Here is a 22,412-nt window from a genome sequence, read left to right on the forward strand (position 1 = left end):
GTGGGGCAGGCGGCTCTGCCACATGCTGCCCTTGCCTGTGGGTACAACCCCCGAAGCTCCCATTGACTGCAGTTCCTGGTCCTGGCCAATGGGAGCTGCAGGGGGCGGTGCCTGCAGGCGAGGGGCCTCCAGGGGCCGCAGAAACATGTGCTGGCTTCTTCCGGGAGCGGTGTGGAGCCAGGGAAGGTAGGGAGCCTGCCTTAGCCCTGCTGAGCCATGGGCCAGATCCAGCCCGCAGGCCGTATTGAAAGCCCTGATGGGCCAGATCCAGTCTGCAGGCCGTAGTTTGCCCTCCCTTGGTCTAGTAGATAATTTAGAAAATATAAAAAGACACAGCAAGTTAAAACTGATTCCACATTTTACTAGTGGAAAAAACAAGGAGCAACAATTTACAGAATCATGAAAACAAATGAAAACAGATTGCCAAAATCTTACGTACTTTATTTTCTTTGGCTATATATATTATAAATTATACATGAAAAAACAAGTGAAAAATGAATGGTCACATAACTAAGATAAACTCAAAAGAAGATTGCGGGGGTGGGGGGAGGAAATGAATTCTTGTTTTGCTAGAATCACCATGCAAAAACTTCAAGATTGTACAGATTTACAGGTTCTTGGTAGTTTTACCTCCACAGTAGTTTTATAGGTTTTCAAAAGAAGGGATGCTCTGGCTTCAAGGAACGTCCAAAGTTTAACCTCATTGTCCCAGCTAACTGGAAACTCAGAGTTGCCCAGAGTGAAGATTTTGTCAATAGCATGCTCTCCTATTAAGTGTTCTTTCAGCTCTTCTGCAATAATTATGAAGAACAATATGTTAAAAACAATCTCACCATTCACTATGGTAGTTGACAAAACTTAGAAAGCTTCATTTTCAATAATAATATTTTATATTGCTGGAGAAAAAAATCCTCTCCCCTTAAAAGGAATGATCCAACAATCTGGCTATCTCTAGTACTCCCCTCAAGGTAGCATCTGGACATCTTGAGGTTAGCAGAAAAAGGAACCTTCAGTTCCATTCTTAAATAACCTTTTGAACATTTTGGCTTAAAAGACACATCATAACTCTTACTTTGGATGCCAATTACAGATACGATGTTGCATATAATCCTTGATGGTGATAAACAGAACAAGGGGGTGATACTTTAGCGTTGGGTGTATTTATACACTGCTCCCTGAAATGTTTCTTTTTATTGGATAAATAGCAATAGATTTCTTTTTCTATTGTTAAAGGCTATTTTTTTTTTCAGTAAAAAAAACTGAATACTGTTGGTCAAAAGACATCCATCAAAAGTGACTCATACAAAATGTCAAGTGGTTTGTGACAGCATTACACAAATTTCATTAATCTTAACCGTTTAATTACCAAAATACTCTCCTGCAAAGCAGTATATCACAAACTTCAAATTAAACATTACAAAAGTTGGTATTAACATTTTATACAATAGACTTCAGTGACATGTAAGCAAGTTTCATTTGTTGATGAAAGAGTTACTAAGGCAAGGGACTTCTCACCAACGGATCAATGATTTGTGTCATACAGCTCCTCACTGAACAGTTTAAATACAGACAATAATTGCAGTTTTCATGCTGAGAGTCTAGGACACATACCTCAATTGCACACCAGTACATTTCATGATAATATAGCAAATGCACTCTAGGTATATTTCGTAGAAGAGAAAATTCACCAATCCCTTCCACGTCCCTGAAGAATTATGCTTATTATGTAATCATTATGACATCATCTCTTTGAAATCAAAAGAAGTTCAGTCCCAAAGTCCACACTCGTTTAGAATTCTAAAGGAAGCACAAATGTACGCGCCAACAGTATCCCCCAAACTTCCAGCATATGAAGCAACAGCTTTTCAGAGATTAGAACATACACACATGAACCACCACTCCGCTATCTTTCCCCATAAAGCCATATATATCAAAACAAATTGTAGTCCCAAAGTATATAATACAAAACTTGTAGTCTTTCAATACAAACTAGTCAAAAATCTCATGTATCACGAGAGACATATATGTATAGTTTATGAATTGAGGGTTAAAGTATCAGACAGTTTAACTATAAAAAGATCAACACCTTTGACATATCAGAAATCCTGCAATCCATTCCTACAACCCTCAAAAGTGACATGAAATGAAAAAGGCCTCCACTCAACTACGAAGTAGGTAAATAGATATATTTGGTGGGAGCCATAGAAATAATTCACTAATCATAAACTAATACAATAGATAATGGGACAAATATCTAATTTGCATACTTTTTAATTTCACAGGAGGGGCTGTTGGAGGATGGGGAAGGTAGAGGATGAGTTAGGGATGTGGTGACACAAACCACTTTATTAAATACTACAGAGCCTCCTTTATCAATATCACCTTAAAAAAATAAAGGTTTCTTTTAAAAAATCCAATGAGACTGGAACACAAGGCCGTGAAGTTATTAATACATTTAATGTATGTCTTCTTAGGTGAACAAAAATAAATAAAATACAATACAATATATACATAAAACTTAACATGCCTCTAGTGTACCTGCTAGCATCTAGGTACATAGTAACTTAAATGTGCAGAGTAACCCTACTGGATGTGGTTGTTCTCCCTGCTGTGAAACGAACAGTTCTTACCTATAACCTTTGTTGGATTATTTTCATAAATGCAAGTGCAACAGCATATGCAAGATTAGGTACATAATTGTGTCTAATTAGCAAACAGTTGTGATTGTATCCACCAATTAAGTTATTACATGCACAAATTAGGTGCATAGTTAATGACTGTGCATACATTTTTCCTGGCGCAACTACACACATACATGAAAGTAAGGCTCTGATAAGTTTACTTCACAAGACAAGCTGATTATAGCTTATGAATAATCAAAAATGTTGATTTATATGTGCAAACTGACAACTTTGAGGTGTGTCTTTGATTTCTGCTATAGTGCAGTATTTTCTAGTTCCTTTCCCAGAAGAATCTAGTGGTAAAGGGTGACTGAAATGCTGTCACTATAAGCGTGCGGCGAACTTTTGGACTTATAAGACCTTGCATTGTGGGTCATTTTTTAACCTTTGACTAAATAAGACTGGAGAGCAAAAGTAATCAATTACAAATCACAAGGAGGAAAAAAGGCAGTTACAATGTACTATATGGTACCCTTCAAAATTAGAACATTCACCACACCTGCTGCTTTGAGGAGAAAGTCCCAAAAAATTCTCAAGCTGCCAGCACACTCCTTATACCACATGACCCAAGAATGTGGACTAATGCAATTTTACATACTTTTAGAAAACTCAATGTCCTCTAATGTTCTATTAATTTAAGAATGATGCAGAAGAGGACCATGTTCTGTTCTGTGTTCCCAATCCCTATTCCATTTTCCCATAAAACATTACTTTTAAAGTTTTCTAGCTTTGTTTCATATGAACATCTCTTCTCTTCTCACTTAAAAAACCCTCCATCAATTGGAATATTTGTGAATGTTTTACCTTCACTCATACAAAACACTCGAAGGAAAGCCAGAAGCTGAGCAGAGATTGGAGGCTCAGTGGAGTGCAAGGCAAAAACACTGGAGCTGACCCAAAAAAAAAAAAAAAAAAAGTGAATGCAAATTAGACTGTAGTAGCTTCAACATGAAACCTTTAATATATACACAGACGTCACATTATTAGATTCTGAAAAAATATGAGGTCACACTAATTTCTGAGTCTGAACTGAAGGAACTTCTCCAACCTGACCCAAAAAAGAACAATCACTTCTCCACACGACAGGCAATTTTACACTTAAATGTCTTTTTATATGATTTTCATAATAAATTCATGCTTGATTTTAGTAGCCAGATGAGTAATATATAGAAGAATAATCTCACCTTAAGTATTGATTTTAAAATGTTAACAGCAATATTATGATTGGTTCAATATCAGTCATTAATCAATTGACATATTCAACAACAGAAGGGCCTGGATAATAGTTTCCATTAGGATGGCTCCTTTCCCCTTGAGAAAACAATGTTTCATGATTGCTGCCCACCATACTACAGCCTGAACTAACAGCAGTTTCTTCTAAGGAAAAATAGTTGAAACCGTGATAGATGACAAATTGAGCATTGCAGGACATTTTGAGAAGGGACAGGGAAGAAATGAAAGCCACATATTGGTTCACATTTAACTTTCACTATTTTTACCCAAGCACTTACTAAAGAAAATCTAATTCCTCCTTGTATACACTCCAAACTAGATTATTTAGATCTGAGTAGTGCACTAAACTTCATTATCACAATGTATGTCAGTTGCTATATAAACAGACAAGATATTAGGCCTAGGCAAACTATTGCAGAACAATTTTAATAATGCACTACGGGACTGTGTACATTTTGAAATATTTTAAGGATGAAAGAAAAAACTCAGTTCATTCTGTTTTACTTACGTTGGAATGCCGGCACGAGCTAAGACCTCTGCCTTCATAGCATACAGCCTGTCACTTTTACTCACTCCAAGCTTTATTTTCACTCTGTCATGTGAATTATTATCAAAGAAAAAACCACTGTGGATCACAAATTCAGCATTCGACCGAGTGCCATAAAAAATGTAAATCTAGAAGGATGAAAAGAGAACAGAAGGGGAGGCGGAAGGGACCGGGAAGCTTAAGATTAACTCACAAAATGGACATAAGTGGAAAATTATTTACTGAAAAAAAGTTATATTGTCATGAAATACAATACTTATGTGGTTATAAAACAAAAATGCATGTTTATTTTCATTTAATGATTCAAAATACCATACAGTATTGCCATAAGACTTCAAGGATGTTGTGCAATGTGTTCAAAATTTCCATATATTGAGATGGGCCTGTTATTTTATACCCTGCATGCTAGAGGAGATAACTGCTACGGTGTTAAGGATATTTAATATCATATAAAGACATCTTATAGGTATTCAGCTGATGCTTTCTATATTATCCCCATTTCCCCAAACTTTTTCTAAATCAAATTTGTACTTTAAGACTATTTATTCACCATGGTCCTCTCGCTTACAAAAAATATATTCCATATTTATATAGAGTAATATCTTTTGTTTTAGGTGCCATACAAATGTAGACATGTTTCCTGCCTCTTACAGCTTACAATCTAAAATGTTAGATGAAGCAGCATACACCACAACAAGTGTTTTAAAAGAACTGAGAATTTAAAGAAAAAAATCACTAATAAGTTTATGGTGCAATTTTTCACCTAGCATTTGGCTGCATTAAGAACTTGGTACAGCAAGCCACAGCATCAGCTGTTGCATTCTGAGCCACAAGAACCCTTTTTCAGTAATGGAATTGTCAACAGAAATAAGACATTTATCTTGTATGCAGATGCAATACAATCATTGCCTTTAGAAATAAAAGCAATGTTCTAGTTATAGATCCTTAAATGATCTTGAGTTCATCTTTTAAAAAAAGTATATCTATGGAATCCTGCTTAAATAAGCTTGCATTATAAAAGCAATGATTCTATGAATGATAGTTCTAGGATAGATACAAGACACAGACCTAGGCAAGCCTTGTGTACAATTAATAGTCATAGATTTTAAAGCCAGAAGTGATCTAGTCTGACCTCTTGCATAACACAGACTATAGGATTTCTCTGTATTAATTCCTACTTCAAATTTAACTACAGCATATCTTTTAGAAAAAGATGAAGGATAAGAATAAAGGGACATATCTGTTAAAAATTCTTTTGAGTACAAAGGTTGTAATCCAAGGAGAAAATAGAACTAAAGAGGAGTTCAAGTCCTACACTCATAGATGAGTGCAAGGAACCTGCCTGGGAACAAAAAGTATCCCCAACAAACTAAGTATCTGAACACAGGATCCACGCCCCTGCCAGTCAAGGAAACTCCATGCACAAACTGTTTTGTATACTATCTCAAACAGCTCAATTCATCAGGTTTTAGAAGACAGATGCTTCTCCTCTTTACATAAATACTACTTTTTAAACAATTTAATACATATTTCTTAACAGACTGGAAGTGAAAGATGTGGGGTCAGCATCTTTCCACTCATATCTTCAGAATACACTGTGGGACTTGATGCATGTCTGGTCTACATTACACTGAACTGGTGCTGCACATGGCTTAGTTTGTCTTTGGATCAGTGAACAAATAGCATTAACATTTGCAGCTATTCTGTGCTCACCACCACTCACTCCATCTGTACCTGTTTTCATCAACAGGTACTTTTCCTGATGTAGGCAAAGCTTTAGAGTCTTGGTCTTTCTATTTTAATGGTTTGACCGAGTAGTCTTAATCCAAGACGATCACTTTCAAGATCCTCTCTCATTCTGACTCAGGTTTTGGGGCACACACAGCACAGGCCAAATATCTCCTGGACCAATGGTCTTTGTCTATTGGATTGTTGATAACACCTCCTCTTATTACCTGTTGATTGGACAAGTTCTAGACTCTCACAAACTAGTCAAATAAAAACTATGCAGGACATTTCCAGCAGAAGAAAGCACTGAACAAAACCAAGAGTTCTACCACCTGCCATTGCTGATGGAAGCTGAGGCATTGAGGGCAGTTTTGGGTAGGGACCTTTACCAACCACATCTTCAATTTCTAGATCAGTGGCCTGACCAGTGTACACTCCCCCGTGATTAAATATATGAAATGGTTATTACTCAGGAAGAAGCACGCAACTTCTACAGAGGAGATTTGCAAAGATGATTGTGTGACAGAATATATCATGTTCATTATTTTGACAACTGTAGTTTAGTTTATTTAGTTTTACTAATACTTTACGAAGTATTATCCAACTACAACAAAACCGTGTTTATACAAAGACCTCACCCACAGGACTCTGCTATTAAATCTTCACAGAGAAATACTGAGCACCCCTTTTTGTGCAGATTATATTTGCAGATTAGCAAGGCTCTTTTGCAGCTAATAAAAACATTAGAGGTTAGTTATCAAGTAGACAAGCAGATGTTTGTGTGAAATCGTCACCATTTTCATCAAGACAGTCAGTTGCATGAACAATACATTTCTGCATAAAACTTCACCAAATAGCCATGGAATGGATAGCTGTCTCACATTACCTGTTCTCCAGCCTTAAAATCCTGAAGCGCTACACACTCACAACGGTCATCTTCTAAATTGTAGCCAGTAGTGATCTACCCAAGGGGGAAAAAGTAATGAGTCTTTAGCATATTACATTTCTTTCCTCCCCATTTTCATAAAGCTGCCTTTTATTGGAGATGGATATTATCTAAAGTAATTGCACATCCTGCTTTTCCTTCACCTGATGCAACATGGTTGGTACTAAATGTTTTATGAATCTTAAGCAATCATTTCTTAGTTAGGAACATTAAAAATCTCTGCACTAGAGAAGATCAAGGAAGGAAATTACTTACCTGAAGTAAATGGAAAGCTCTGAGGGAAGTACCCTCCATAGACCAACACTTGCGGGTCTCTAGCTAAACCCAGTAGCTTATTATAAAGTTCTTGAGTTTTAAGTCACTCCTGTGAAGCACTCTGGAGCGCTGCACTGAGTGTGCTACATTCTGTGTCAAACCCTTCAACTATCAATGCATTTTCGATCTCTCTCAATGAAAGAGGAATGGATAACTGGGAATCTTTAAGGGATACCATCTTCAGAGAACTCCAATTTACTTGCAAATAATGCCTTTATCTAAAGTTAAGCAATTATTCTCAAATACTGAAGAGATTTTTCTGTGGGAGCAGATGGGGGAGGGGGGATTGGATTTCTTTACCATACCCTGAATACATTTCTTTTAAAAATCATGAAAATAAAAATACTTATAAGTAAAACCATCCTAAAATTATTTTTTTTTAAAAGTTAAATCTAGTATGCTCTTGAATAACAACATTCAACATGGACTCTATCATAAAGGATTCAGAGACCATGCTAGACATAATGAAGCTGTGCTATCAGGAAACAACTTTTGTGACAAGTATTCTGAATTTAGTGTTTACACAACTACATTGTAGTAAAAATAGGTTGTGAACCTGGGGGACAAACTGCAAAAAGCCACAGATTTTCTCGTTAGATCTTGTGGCTTCATTAGAACTTTGTTTTCATTTACAGAGATTATGTTTGAACACAGGTACTATACTGTGACTGCCATCTTGGATTTGCTTTGTCTGAGGAGGGAGCCCCTTAGGCTACTTTGAAAGCTTGGCTGGCGGTTTACATATTAATAATTTCTGCTTGCATATTCAATCATGCATTTGTAAGTCAAAACAATGCTTTCATAGTGACCACAGGGAACTCTTCTCAGACACAGCAAATCCAAAATGGCAGCCATAAGCAGAGCCCTATGGGACACATATAATGGCACTGTACATAGATGCCACAGCTCAAAAATGTATTCCATGAATTTGTGATACTTTTGCAAGTCCTTTATACACTTTCTTTGTAGCCTAGATCATCCAGTTTGATCTGATGCATAACACAGGCCACAGACACTTAAATTCCCTCTAAACTGCATTGCCACACAGCAGCTTATTAAGCGCTGCACAGGCTCTCAGGGCTGCGGTGGGGAGAGATGCCTCTCCCCCAGCCCTGGACCTGCCACGTCTGGGGGCAGAGGTGCCCTTCCCTGGACCTGCCGGGGGAGGGGCGGGGGGGAAGAAGAGGAGAGGAGCCCCTCCTTTGGCCCCAAACCAGCCCCAGCCCAGGTCTGCTGCGGCTGGGGGAGACACACCTATCCCGCAGCCCCAGCCCCGGAGCTGCTGTGGTGGGGAGAGGTGCCTCTCTCCCCCAGCTCAGGTGCTGCTGTGGGGAGAGAGCTGTGAGGAGTCCTCTCTCCCCATTGTAGCACTGGGGCAGCCTGTATTCCAAACCCCTCATCCTCGACCCCACCCCCAGAGCCCGCACCCCCAGCCGGACTCCTCACTCCCCCCTCCCCACACACACACACCAACCCCAGCCTTGAGCCCCCTCCCACACTTCAAACGCCTTGGCCGCACCCCTGCCATGTGAATTTTGTTATGTGAACCAATATGGAGGTGAGAGATTCCGGCATCCAGGCCTGTATTCCATTGGATCAGTTGCTGCTGACATACAGCACATCTTATAGAAAGACATGTCAGCTTGATTTAAAGACTTAGTGCTAGAGGATTTACCACACCCCTAGGTAATCTTTTCTAATGGTTAAATATCATCCCTGTTAAAAATGTGCATCCCAATTTCAGTGGCAACATTCCCAAAATTTCCTCTCTGTGACAGAAGGAAATCCTTGATACTATCTCAAAAGATTCATATGTCTTGAAGTTTCCTTAGCTCCTTCATAAATTCAAAGAAACCATTTTCAAATTAAAAACAAACAAAAAAAACCCTTAAAATCTTCTAAAATGATTTCAGAGAGCATCTGAAGCATTTGTGGATTCCTAGATGGAAACAGAAGGATTCTGTATGTCTTAGAAAGTGCTGCAAATTTGCTGAGTGTGTGTTTCACTAGACTGCCAAACTTTTAAAAATAACAGCACTTCTAATGGGCTGCTCTGCAAAGTCCAATATAGTGCTAGAATCACGATTTACAAAATTAACTAAGACAGGGGAAGTAGTAAGAAAATGAGCACTGGAGTTGCTTCCTTTTCCAGGAGATGGATAAGAAGTTGTCTCCCTCTTTAGGTGTACTGCTGGAGCAGGCCAGTTCATGAATATCAAGTTGTGTAGGGGGAAGCAGTAGTTTGCTTGGACAAGTGATTTGATAAGCACGGCCCAAGCCCAGTAGGCATAGTTTAGTTTATTCATTCAAAGCTCTAGTAGCAAGTAACCAACCTTTGACTGTCAAAATACAATCCCACTGAAGAACAACAATGAGAAATGCATGAAGACAAACATTTTGACGTAGTTCTTAGATATAGGCTGATCTAATTAGTAACGTCAGAAGCAAGAAAAAGCTGGATGGCCCTAATGCCAGCTAAAACCCAAAGAGCATTTTATAATTTAGCATGTGGAAAAAAAAGACTTGTGGGATAAAGCAAGAATAGGGACATATTATAACAGGGACTGAATGAAGGGGCATTTAAACACTACCTTTGGAACAGACACCGGAGAATGCAACACTGTCTTTTTCATACATTCATGCAGTGAATCAAGTGTCCACTTGAGGTACTTCATCGGGATGCACTATAATCAGAGCAAAGAGACTCCCACTCGCTCCCCCAAAGCCTACTATAATACATAATTCTGGGTAGATGAGTAAAACTGATCTCTGTGGGTATTACTCCTACTTCTGATAATTTAAGTATTCTAAACTTGTAATGAGAAGAAAGAGTTCTAACAGAGCTTTTCTATTTCAACAATAGCCAATAACAGTCAGCTCCCAAAATTTTCAGCTACCTTCTTTGTTTATATATTGATATATATTTCCTTTAGAGTAAACTATTCAAACATAAGTAATACGAACAACTGATAAGAGAACTCTCCACTTTATCCTCAGTTTTGGGTCCCCAAGCTGCCTCTGCACCAAATCTATTCACCAAGTACCATAACAAAAAAATACTTTACCAATATAGCAGAAGCTTAAATTAAAACAACCTGCTTGACCTTGTTTTTAATATGGGCTAGCTATATTTAATTTTTTTTTCTTAGAAGTGTCATTTGTCTTCCTTCTTTTTAAATCCCAACTTTTGAAGGCACTCATTAAGGACCATCCATGTGAAAATGAACAAGCTTCTCCAAAAATGTCAAGGAAGAAGAGGGCAACGAGAGTTACAGTAAGCACTATACTTACATCTAAGCCTTGCAGGAGTGGTTTTTCTTTTTAAATTGTTTCATGAAGTTTAAGAAATGTTGTACACTGGAGGGTAGTCAAACACTAAATCTATCCTTGAAACAAAGTAAGAGAGCTACCAGATTCTGCAACAAGTACTCAACTGTAAAAGGCACTGGTTAAAGAAAAACATACCTAATAAGTAACCATTTCAATGGGAGAGAAAAAAAAAGAGAAAAATCATCAGCCAGGACTGAATTCCACTGTGTTTGATACAGCCAGTCATAGTGGTATCCTCTTTAAATAAACCCGTTGTATGATCTAATAAACCAAACTGCTAATATCAACAGAAAAATGCAAATCATTACTACAGCCTGATTGAGTATTTAAGTTAAGCTTCACTCATGACAATACGACTGCTAACACATGCTGACCTGTCATCCACATCAATTCTCCCTTACAGGGACTGGATTACTAAAATATGGAAGAATAGGTCATATTTGCTGTTTACATAAGTCACCCTACTTACTTACAATATAATTTGGAAGTATAAACTGTGAAATATACAGAAGCTTTGTGGTTGGCTAAGCAAAACTGGCAAACCATTCTCTTGTGAATTCTCATTTCATCAGATCAAAATTGACCAATCTGTTATCAAGTCAAGATTTGGTCCTCTATGAGCTAGGAGGATATCTCAGGCAAGCGAAAACGTCAGCAGGTCTGACTTTCTATATACACATGCCATCTTTTAAATGTTTAATATGCCCTAAAGTAGTGTTTTTGCATGTGTTAAGTAGTGTTTCTTTGATGTACTAACAGATGTACTGGTTTTGTTGAACTAGATTTTGTTCTTGCCGTTGCTGCCTCCATAACAAGGCTCTTTGGGCATGGTTAAGAGCAGGCAGCATTGCTTAGTTGCAAATTTCTACCCACTTTCCCCTGTGGTAGCCAGGACAGAGATGCTTTGAGAGACCACCTCCATCATAGTCTGTTTTCATATACCCAATACAAAAATATCTAATCTCATGAAAACCTTTGTCAGCAACACCAGATACAGAACTTAGTATGTGTGAAGATTAGACATATTCAAATTTGCTAGAAAGAATTTGACACCAAGCCTATCTTGCATCATTGGAAAGTCGTCTTAAAGCTGCACACTTGTGAAAGTGCAAGGAAAAAGAAAAAACTATGCATGATTTGCAATTACATATAAGAGTCTTTTAGGTATGAGGGATTTTCTCATTGAAATAGTTATTTCAAGATATTTAAGAAGTTGTCATTTCTTTAAGATGTTTGCTTTGAGGGTCAGCAGGGAAGATGGAATCCCTGTTTTAAGAAAAGTAAGTATTAAAATGTGCAACAGTAATTGAAATGGTTTAATATATTAAGTTCTAAAGCTTCTTATCCACATTGAAGAAATCCTTACCAGACCATTGATGTGATTACACATGTCCCATAAAGGAATCAGAGCCAAGGTAACTCGGGAACCATCTTCAGTTGGAATCTGGTTTTGTCGTGTCATAACGGAGGAAACTGCCCACCTGCAAAGAATAAAAACTTCAATATTTCATTGTTTAAACACAGCCAGTTGATCAGCTGCAACCCAAAAGAAATCAACAGTTTAGATGAGCATTTCCAAACTTTCTCTCCAAAGAACAGAAAACATTCAGATCTCCATTTATGTAAAAATTTTAAAAAAAGTGTGCCCTTACCATATGCCACTAAGTATCAGAATTTCCTGTATAGTACTTTAGTCGATTCACTCAACTAATCCAGAATTATGAAAATTGAGATATTAAAAAACTGGCCAGTACAATACTTTTTAAAATGCATATCTTTATCATTCACATTTTGGGCAACTTCACACTTAAGTTGACACCTCCCTCCCTCTCAGTGAAGGAAACATCTGTGGAGATACCATCCCAAAGTAATGACTCAGAACTACAAAAGGACTAAAAGATCCCTTTGAGAGCTCATGAATTCCTCTTAGGGCTTGTCTACACTGGCAACTAACAGCGCTGCAACTTTCTCGCTCAGGGGTATGAAAAAACACCCCCCTGAGCACAGCAAGTTGCAGTACTGTAAAGCGCCAGTGTAAACAGTCTCCCAGTGCTGGGGGCTACGCCCGTCATTGAAGTGGCGCCGTGACCACACAAGGCACGTTAAAGCACTGCCACAGCAGCACTTTAGTGTTGCCAATGTAGACTAGCCCTTATTCATGATATTTTATCATTTTTAACTCAACTCAAGCTCCCTCTTATCTGAACTGATTCCACTTCTTAAGACACCTCCAAAATGCATTCAGACTTCACATGCATAGCAAGACTTTTCCAGGTCTCATACCAAATATCAGTTATGAGGTAATATATGCTGGTAAAACCTTTTGTGAAAAATAAGGAGGCTTAAACGGCAGAGTAAAAGTTACCTAAAAACTACACACCACCACACTAATCTCAGGCTGTCACGTGTAATTTGGCTAAATTAACTTCTCTTCCTACCCCATATTAATGACAAATTTCTATGACTGTTGAAACATGACACTTAAACTCTATTCTTTGTTGTTTCTAAAAAGAGTACCAGTGGGTATCAAACGCTGACTTTTAAATGGTTTAACGAACAGGGTTGGGTTTTTTCCCCTTCTTCCTAGTGAAGCATCTCTCACTTTTCAAGATCCCAAGATTCACTTTAAAAAACAGCACACCAACCTGTAGTCATCATAAGTGAAAGAATCCTTTAAGGGCAGTTTGCTGGCATTAGGATGTGTCTGAGGAAAAAAAAAATCTGAAATCAGTCAGCAGAATTTTCATTATTTAGCTGCCTAACAGATCCTAACAAGAGCCAAATGAAGCAGGAGGCGTCCAGCCGCGCTACAGAGGGATCATCATGCTATTATGCTCTCATACATCACTGTCAACTTAATTTGTTGTGCCCAGCAGCCGCCATAAATCTGTTTCTTCATATTTCAAGACTGGAACCCACAGACACCACACAAAAATAAAAATTTAAGGTGGACTGATTCCATAAAGGTAGAAAACAATCAACCTCACAAAACCCAAACAAGAAATGAACATTAGGTTTCAGCAAATTCTACTATCACCTCTCCTATCCTGGAATCTTAATTCTGTGTTTTACATATGGAGAATGAATTTATTCTAAGTCTCTCTTTCCTTCCTAGTAGTCACCAAGAGTTTATTCACAGTTCTGCCACACTTCAGGAATCTCAATAGATTAAAATATTTAAATGGTTTTAGTGACTAGCATAGTTAGGTTTAGTGCAGCAACTATATGTAGATACACTCATCCAGAAGCAGGGTAATTCTATTTTTTCTTAGATTTGTTAGATTAGATATAAAAGGTATATAGCTTAGTTGACATTAGCAAATAAAGTACTGTGGTTAAAAAAAGTTTTTTAAACCTGTAAAACCTGTCACTCATTTCTGGTAAATGAAGTATCCAATATGCAGTATGTCGAAAATAACCTATCATACATTTTCTAAAAAGACATGGACTTTTCAACCACTTTAAAACTTTATACTAAACAACAGATTGAAAGCTATATGACTATAATTTTAATCTTCCATTTCAATTAAGTCTGTAGACAGATTGCAGTAAGCGATCAAATGAACAAATGGTTATTTCTTAAGATACAAATGAATTTTTCCTTAGCTGTATCTTTCCAACACTGTTAATACATGAAGCTCCATGTAGTATGGAGTTTTTACTCTTGACGCATTAGCATCACAAGTGCATGGTAATTTATCATCTCTCACTGTAATGTACTTGCTGGCACTGTGTGCAGGACAGTAGGGGATGAGGTATAAGTGGCCCAAACCGTAAATCAATTAGAAAACAAAAGCTTGTGCTCAGTGTGCAATTTTAGGCAAATTATACATTACAAAAGACTGCCAATTGGGTGTTAGGTCCCAGGTGTTTGCTCTCCCCAATCCCTGTAGTTAACCCTTTGGATGGATTAACTCTGAAATTTAGGATTTTCAAGTGAAAAGTTAATAATTTGAGCATTTCAAAAATTCAGTGTGAACTTCTACATTTCTATAGGATTTTAATATCTATATATGTTGTACACTGCACAGCAAATTACTCTATATTTAAACTTAACAGCACATTTTACAAAACAATTTCTCACACAAAACCACTAACACAATATTGAGCCACAAGCAACATTCCTCAGGAGCCGTTCTTTCCCACCAAACTATACCATAATTAGAAGATGAACATGCTAGAATCTGAGATAACTGAAATTATGTATTCCGTTAAAATTCTAAAAAATTCTTATTTCTTTATGACAACTTAATTTCCATTTTGATTAGCAGTATATTACTAGTCTAAAGATTAAACCTTGGTATGATGAACTAAGCATCCAGGAAAGTTACCATTCAGAAGCAAAATAAAAATTAACAGTTAACCAAAGGGTTAACTAGAGTTTAATTTTAAAAGATTTCCACTAGAACATTTATGTCCAGTTCTATTACAAACTGTCAAAGCTCATTCTATGCCTAGAAATCCTAAAGAAAATTTTCTGTGAACAGGGAAATTTCTAAAGAAATTTGATTGTTTCCCGTTTATATGCAATCCACAGAGTTAATCCAGGAATAAATCTTCATAACGCTAATGCTTACAAAGTTATTCTATTTCCTACTGTATTTTTTTGGGTACTAAAACAATTTTGCTTAAGAAAAGCGACATGGAGTTTTTCCAATTGTCATATTGATATTAGCTTTGACTAAACAGTTCATATTCACCAGGACAGACTTTGTCAGTGTGGCACTGATGCCACCTACTGGCACTGGAGCAGAATAATCACCAAAATGCTATGCACAAAATTAGATTATTTCCTCTTGAATTTGATTAATCATAACATGGCCAGGCCAAGTCAAAATCCTTCCAAACCCTCTTCCCTTAATTCACAATAGCTGGCATTAGGATAAACATGACACTAATTAAAATAAAAATCTCCTCCAGCATTACCAATTTGACACTGGTGGTTCAAACTAATTCACCCTTGTGAAATCCTAATATTTGAAATATTTAATGTAAACAGATGCTACTTTAAACCAACAGCATGCAGCTGTTTATCGTAAGATCAAAAGAAACTAGGTGTACAAGAAATACTTATTTTTCACCCCAACAACCACTTCTGACAGGATGAATGATTGTCAACAATAGATCAGTAGTTAGAATGTACTAAAAAAAGTTAAATGGCATATAAACAGGAAAGTAAACATCTCAATATTTTTACTGATTTTTCCTTTGAAATCCAAATTCATTTTAAAGGTCTAGGACTGAGCACACTACAGTGAAATTCTTAAATGAAGCCTCAGATCAAATACTACACAGGCAGAAATTATTCATCAGCCAATATGTCTTAACAATGATCTACAGCAAGCATCTCTAGAAAGCAAGAGGGTAGTTCACACTATGATCAATCAGCCATTGGCCTCTCCAAGAGTGTAAATTAGTGTTAATTTTGATGGTGTAGTTTTTGTAATGGAGACATCTGACAACAAGGAACTGTATTGAGACAACCAGTTCATTTCACATGGGCTACTGAACAGCCATCAGATGGTAACGACTTTCAGTCACAACACACATCAATCCAGATTTGAACATGTGACCTCAAGGTGAAGGCTGTATATTCCATTAATCCCTTCATTTATAAATTTCTAGAAATTAGAGACTGCTGTATCTTAATAGTTCAGGTGCATGTAACCAGTGTTTTTATATGGATGAATTACAACAAAGGGCAAGAATGATATGGTTTTGTAATAAAGAGGCAAGACAGAATAAAATTACCAAAAAAATGTAATTACCATATTTATAAGAACACTTTCCACAATGCAATATTCTAGTAGCTATTTTAAAGAAATTAAAATATACTAAAGTCAGCATATCTGACCATATTAGATTTCTGCCCTGAACTATTTCAGCATGCTACTTAAAAATAGACCAAGAAATTTAAATTAAGCCTATAGATTATAAGAGTTTGAAGACAGAAAACATTAACAATATTCTGATTAAAAAATTGATTTAGCATGCAGCTTCTCTTTATAGTCCCTTGGTAAAAATGAAATCTCCCTAACAAACACTTAATAAAACCTGTCAATATATCTAGAAAGAAAAATGACACAAATGCATTAAGTATTAAATACCCTTGGAAAAAGTCACATATTCCATGAATTTTTGATGTACTATCTTGACATTAATGTAAAACCTTGATATTTATAATTGACAGATATTTAATAAAGTATAGAAGATGGCTGCTGCATAGCATGCAAATTTTCCAAGTTGATCAAAAAAGATACAGACATGTATTTAAACTAAACAAACACTTAATATGTAACAAAATCAGACATTGCTTTTTTAAGCTTATGCAGCCAGACCTTTAGGGCTGATGAAGTGAGCTGTAGCTCACGAAAGCTCATGCTCAAATAAATTGGTTAGTCTCTAAGGTGCCACAAGTACTCCTTTTCTTTTTGCGAATACAGACTAACACGGCTGTTCCTCTGAAAGCTATAAAATATGGCATTCAGCATTACATGAACTCTAATTCAAACTAATCAAGTCTGTACGAAACAGCTTTGAATAGCTTTAATTTTTATTTTAAGTTAAAAATGGGAACATCAAGTGAGTATTCTCATTTAAATGCAGGCCCTTACATTCTATCAAAAGGGTCATTATAGAGGAACAAACCCCATACAGTAGAACCTCAGAGTTACAAACACCAGAGTTACAAACTGACCAGTCAACCACATACCTTATTTGGAACTGCAAGTATACGATCAGGTAGTAGCAGAGACAAAAAAAAAAAATACAATACAGTACTGTGTTAAACGTAAACTACTAAAACAAATAAAGGGAAAGCACTTTTCTTCTGCATAGCAAAGTTTCAAAGCTGTATTAAGTCAATCTTCAGTTGTAAACTTTTGAAAGAATCATAACGAATCAATCTTGAATCATAAGAATCAATCTTATTTGTTCAGAGTTACATACATTTCAGAGTTACGAACAGCCTCCATTCCCAAGGTGTTCATAATTCTGAGGTTCTATTGTATATTTAAACAAGAAGTTAGTAAACCTTTTTGGGATAATACTGTCAGAGTTGGCATCCTGTGGTGGCCAAATGGAGCAAAATCAAGGGTTGGTGCATTTACATTTCTGGGTGTCTATTTCCAAATGGTACAGTAACTCCTCACTTAATGTTGTAGTTATGTTCCTGAAAAATGCAACTTTAAGTGAAACGATGTTAAATGAATCCAATTTTCTCATAAGATTTAATGTAAATGTGGAGGGTTAGGTTCCAAGGAAATTTTTTGGGGGCAGACAAAAGCCATTATATACTGTACAGCAGTGCTACTCAAAGTGGTGGTTCACGGACCGGAGCCATTGGCTGCTGGTCTGCGCGCACATTGGAAAAAATATTGCCGGTCCCCCACATCAGATAGCTTGAGAAGCACTGCTGTACACTACTGTACTGTGGTTGGGAAGTGCCCCTGGCTTACATCACACAGGCACAGCCGGCTGCAGGCAAGGACACTAGGAAGCACCTTCGCAGCAGCAGTGGCAGCTTACCCAGAGAAGAACAGGTGCCGACTTTGCTGGGGGATGCTCCAGGCTTGCCTCTTCCCGTCCCCGCTCGACTCCAGGCGCACCTCTTCCCACCCCCACTCCAGCTCCTCTCCGGAGCACGCTGCATCCCCGCTCCCAGAACATCCTAAGCACTACCAAATAGCTGTTTGGTGGGCTTAGGACTTTCTGGGAGGGAAAGGGAGGAGTGGAGACACAGCGCTTCCCCGCTCTTCCCCCTCCCTCCCAGAAAGTCTTAAGTGCCGCCAAACAGCTGTTTGGTGGTGGGGGGAAGTGCTGGGAGGGAGGGGGAAGAGGCGGAGAAGAGGAACTTGTGCAATGCTCCCTTGTAAAGTCGCTGCTCTTCCACAAAATCTTACATGCAGTGTACAGAGCAGGGAGCCAAATGACATTATAGGGGAGCACTGCACAACTTTAAACAAGCATGTTCCCTAATTGAGCAGCAACGTAACTTTGAAACATTAAGCGGGAGGGCGTTAAGTGAGGAGTTAGTGTACTGTTCAGTCTAAAAAAAACCTTCCTCCAAATTTCAAAACTTGCTTATATACAGTTGGAGGATGTCTCAAAACGAACAGAAAGTACCAGTGGTTGCTGCCGGATTGCCTGTAGCCACACTGGCGAAAGAAAGGGTTCTACTCTAGCAACTAAGACCACCACCAAGGCTAGCAGCCAGTCTGACAGCCAGATATGGGGGTGGTGAGAGGTGAAGTTATTGAACACTTTTGCCCTCTTGGGCAACTGACATATCAAGATGGTATATGTGTGCAACTTTGTAAAAGTAAGGTTCTTCCCTTCCTTCACGTTATTTCTCAGGCACAATAGAAAAAGAACAATTATTTACTTTATACTACTAGAACATAAGACCAGTCATACTGTGTCAGACCAATGGCCCATCTAGCCCAGGATCCTGTCTTCTGACAGTGGCCAGAGCCAGAGCTTTCAGAAGGAATGAACAGAACACAGCAATTTCAAGTGATCCATCTCCATTACAACTTCTGGCAATCAAAGACTAGGGACACCAAGAGCATGGGGTTCCATACCTGACCATGTGCCTAATAGTCACTGATGGATCTATCCTCCATGAACCTAATTCTTTTTTTAACCCTGTTTTTTTTTTTGTCCTTCACAACATCCCATGGTAACAAGTTCCACAGGTTGACTGTGCATTGTGTGAAGAAGTATTTCCTTATGCTTGTTTTAAACCGGCTGCCTATTAATTTCATTGAGTGATTCCTAGTTCTTATGTCACATGAAAAAGTACATACCATGCCCCTATTCACTTTCTCTAGACCATTCATGATTTTATAGCTGTCTAATCATAGCTCCCCCTGTCAATGCTTTTCTAACAGTTCCAATCTTTTTAATCTCTCCTTCTTTGGAAGTTGTTCCAAACCCCTAATCATTTTTGTTGCCCAACTCTGTACCTTTCTAATTCTTTTTTGAGATGGAGTGACCAAAACTGCATGCAGTATTCAAGGTATGGGCATACCAAGGATTTATAAAACAGAAAATATAATCATGTCACTTTATTATCTATCCCTGTCCTAATGGTTCCTATTTATTTTACAGACCAGTCAGCTTAACTTCTGTACCTGGAAAGATAATTGAGCAAATAATTAAGCAATTAATTTGCAAACACCTAGAAGATAATAAGGTGATAAATAACAGTCAGCATGGATTTATCAAGAACAAATCATGTCAAACCAACCTGATAGCTTTCTTTAACAGGGTAACAAGCCTTATGGATAGGGTGGAAGCAGTAGATGTAGTATATCTTGACTTTAGTAAAGCTTTTGATACTGTCTCGCATGACCTTCTCATAAACAAACTAGAGAAATACAACCTATTATTAACCTAATACATCATATTGTATGTGTAGTTGGGATTATTTTTTCCAATGTGCTACTATATGGTGGGTGCATAACTCATTGGAAAATCATTCCCAGAGAGTTATCATCAGTGGTTCACAATCATGCTAGAAAGGCATAATGAGCGAGGTCCGGCAGGGATCAGTTCTGGGTCGTTTCTGTTCAGTATCTTCATCAATGATTTAGATAATGGCATAGAAAGTACACTTACAAAGTCTGCAGATGATACCAAGCTGGGAGGGGTTGCATGTGCTTTGGAGAATAGGATTAAAATTCAAAATGATCTAGACAAACTGGAGAAATAGTCTGAAGTAAATAGGATGAAATTCAATAAGGACAAATGCAAAGTGTTCCACTTAGGAAGGAACAATCAGTTACACACATGAAAATTGGGAAATGACTGTATAGGAAGGAGTACTGTGGAAAGGGATCTGGGGGTCATAGTGGATCACAAGCTAAATATGAGTCAACAGTGTAGCGCTGTTGCAAAATAACCAAACAACATTCTTTGATGTATTAGAAGGAGTATTCTAAGCAAGATGCGAGAAGTAATTCTTCCGCTTTCCTCTCACTGATTAGGCCTCAACTGGAGTACTGTGTTCAGTTCTGGGCACCACATTTCAGGAAAGATGTGCATAAATTGGAGAAAGTCCAGAGAAGATTAAAGTTCGAGAAAACATGACCTATGAGGGAAGAGTGAAAAAATTGGATTTGTTTAGTCTGGAGAAGAGAAGACTGAGGGGAGGGACATAACAGTTTTCAAAGTACATAAAAGGTTGTTACAAGGAGGAGGGAGAAAAATTGTTCTTCTTTATCTCCGAGGATAGGAGAAGCAGCAATGGGCTTAAACTACAGCAAGGGCGGTTTAGGTTGGACATTAGGAAAACTTCCTCTCAGTGGTTAAGCACTGGAATAAATTACCTAGGGAGGTGGTGGAATCTCCATCATTGGGGATTTTTAAGAGCAGGTTGGACAAACACCTGTCAGGGATGGTAGATAATACGTAGTCCTGTCTTGAGTGCAGGGGACTGGACTAGATGACCTCTCAAGGTCCCTTCTAGTTCTATGATTCTATTAGCTTTTTTGACTGCCGCTGCACACACAGATGTTTTCAGAGAATTATCCACAATCACACTAAGAGCTCTTTCTTGAGTGTTAACAGCTAATTTAGACCCCATCATATTGTATGTGTAGTTGGGATTATTTTTTCCAATGTGCATTACTTTGCATTTATCAACACTGAATTTCATCTGCCATTTTGTTGCGCAGTCACCCAGTTTAGTGAGTGTTCTTTGTAACTCTTCACAGTCAGCTTTGGACTTAACTGTCTTGAGTAATTTTGTGTCATCTGCAAATTTTGCCACCTCACTGTTCATCCCTTTTTCCAGATCTTTTATGAATATGTTCAAAAGCACTGGTCCCAATACAGATCCTTGGGGAATCCCTGTTATTTACCTCTCCTCTGTGAAAACTGACCATTTATCCCTATTCTTTGTTTCTTATCTTTTAACCAGTTACTGATCCATGAGAGGACCTTCCCTCTGATCCCAGGACTGCTTACTTTGCTTAAGAGCCTTTGGGGAGAGACTTTGTCAAAAGCTTTCTGAAAGTCCAACTACATAGTAACCACTGGATCACTCGTCCACATACTTGTTGACACCTTCAAAAAATTCTAATACATTGATGATGCATGATTTCCCTTTACAAAAGCCATGTTGACTCTTCCCCAAGATACTTTATTTAAGGCTAAGATTTTGTCATGGTTATTTTTAGTAAAAATCAGACAGGTCATGGGCAATAAACAAAAAAATCACAGAAGCCGTGACCTGTCTGTGACTTTCGCTGCTGCGGTTCCATGGTTTCCTCTGCCACAGTGGTGGCTGAGAGCTGTGGCGTTCCCACTCTGCCAGTGGCACCTGGAAGCTGCATTGGGGGAGGCCCTCTCCACCCACAGCATCTGGGAGCTGCAGGGTGACCATATTTCCAGAAGAGAAAATCGGACACCCCCAGCTGCTCGCCTGAGGCATGTCCCCCATACCAATGCACACAAGGCTGTCACCCGTCGCTGGAACCCTGAGGATGGCCCCCTCAGGAGTCTGTCACCCGTCGCTGGAACCTTGCAGAGGGCCTCTTAGCACTGGAACCCTGCCAGGGCCCCACTGGCTGCCAGCTCCAGAGTCCTGCAGGCCCTGGGCTGAAGCAGAGAATTTCAGGGAGGTCTC

At 38.2% G+C, this 22,412-nt stretch overlaps 1 protein-coding gene across 1 annotated transcript in view; it reads right to left on the bottom strand.

Annotated features, from left to right (window-relative positions):
* The window catches only part of SETD3 (SET domain containing 3, actin N3(tau)-histidine methyltransferase), a 67,320-nt gene that overhangs the window by 3,110 nt on the left and 41,798 nt on the right, over positions 1-22,412 (bottom strand). Inside the window, exons 7-12 of the mRNA XM_048853545.2 lie at positions 13,426-13,484; positions 12,147-12,261; positions 7,076-7,150; positions 4,423-4,589; positions 3,486-3,571; positions 631-791 (exon numbers count right to left, since the gene is read on the bottom strand). Coding sequence (XP_048709502.1) covers positions 631-791; positions 3,486-3,571; positions 4,423-4,589; positions 7,076-7,150; positions 12,147-12,261; positions 13,426-13,484 — 663 coding nt within the window. The remainder of the gene's footprint in view (positions 1-630; positions 792-3,485; positions 3,572-4,422; positions 4,590-7,075; positions 7,151-12,146; positions 12,262-13,425; positions 13,485-22,412) is intronic.

This window comes from Caretta caretta, chromosome 6, assembly GCF_965140235.1.
Source record: "Caretta caretta isolate rCarCar2 chromosome 6, rCarCar1.hap1, whole genome shotgun sequence".
Taxonomy (NCBI): Eukaryota; Metazoa; Chordata; order Testudines; family Cheloniidae; genus Caretta; species Caretta caretta.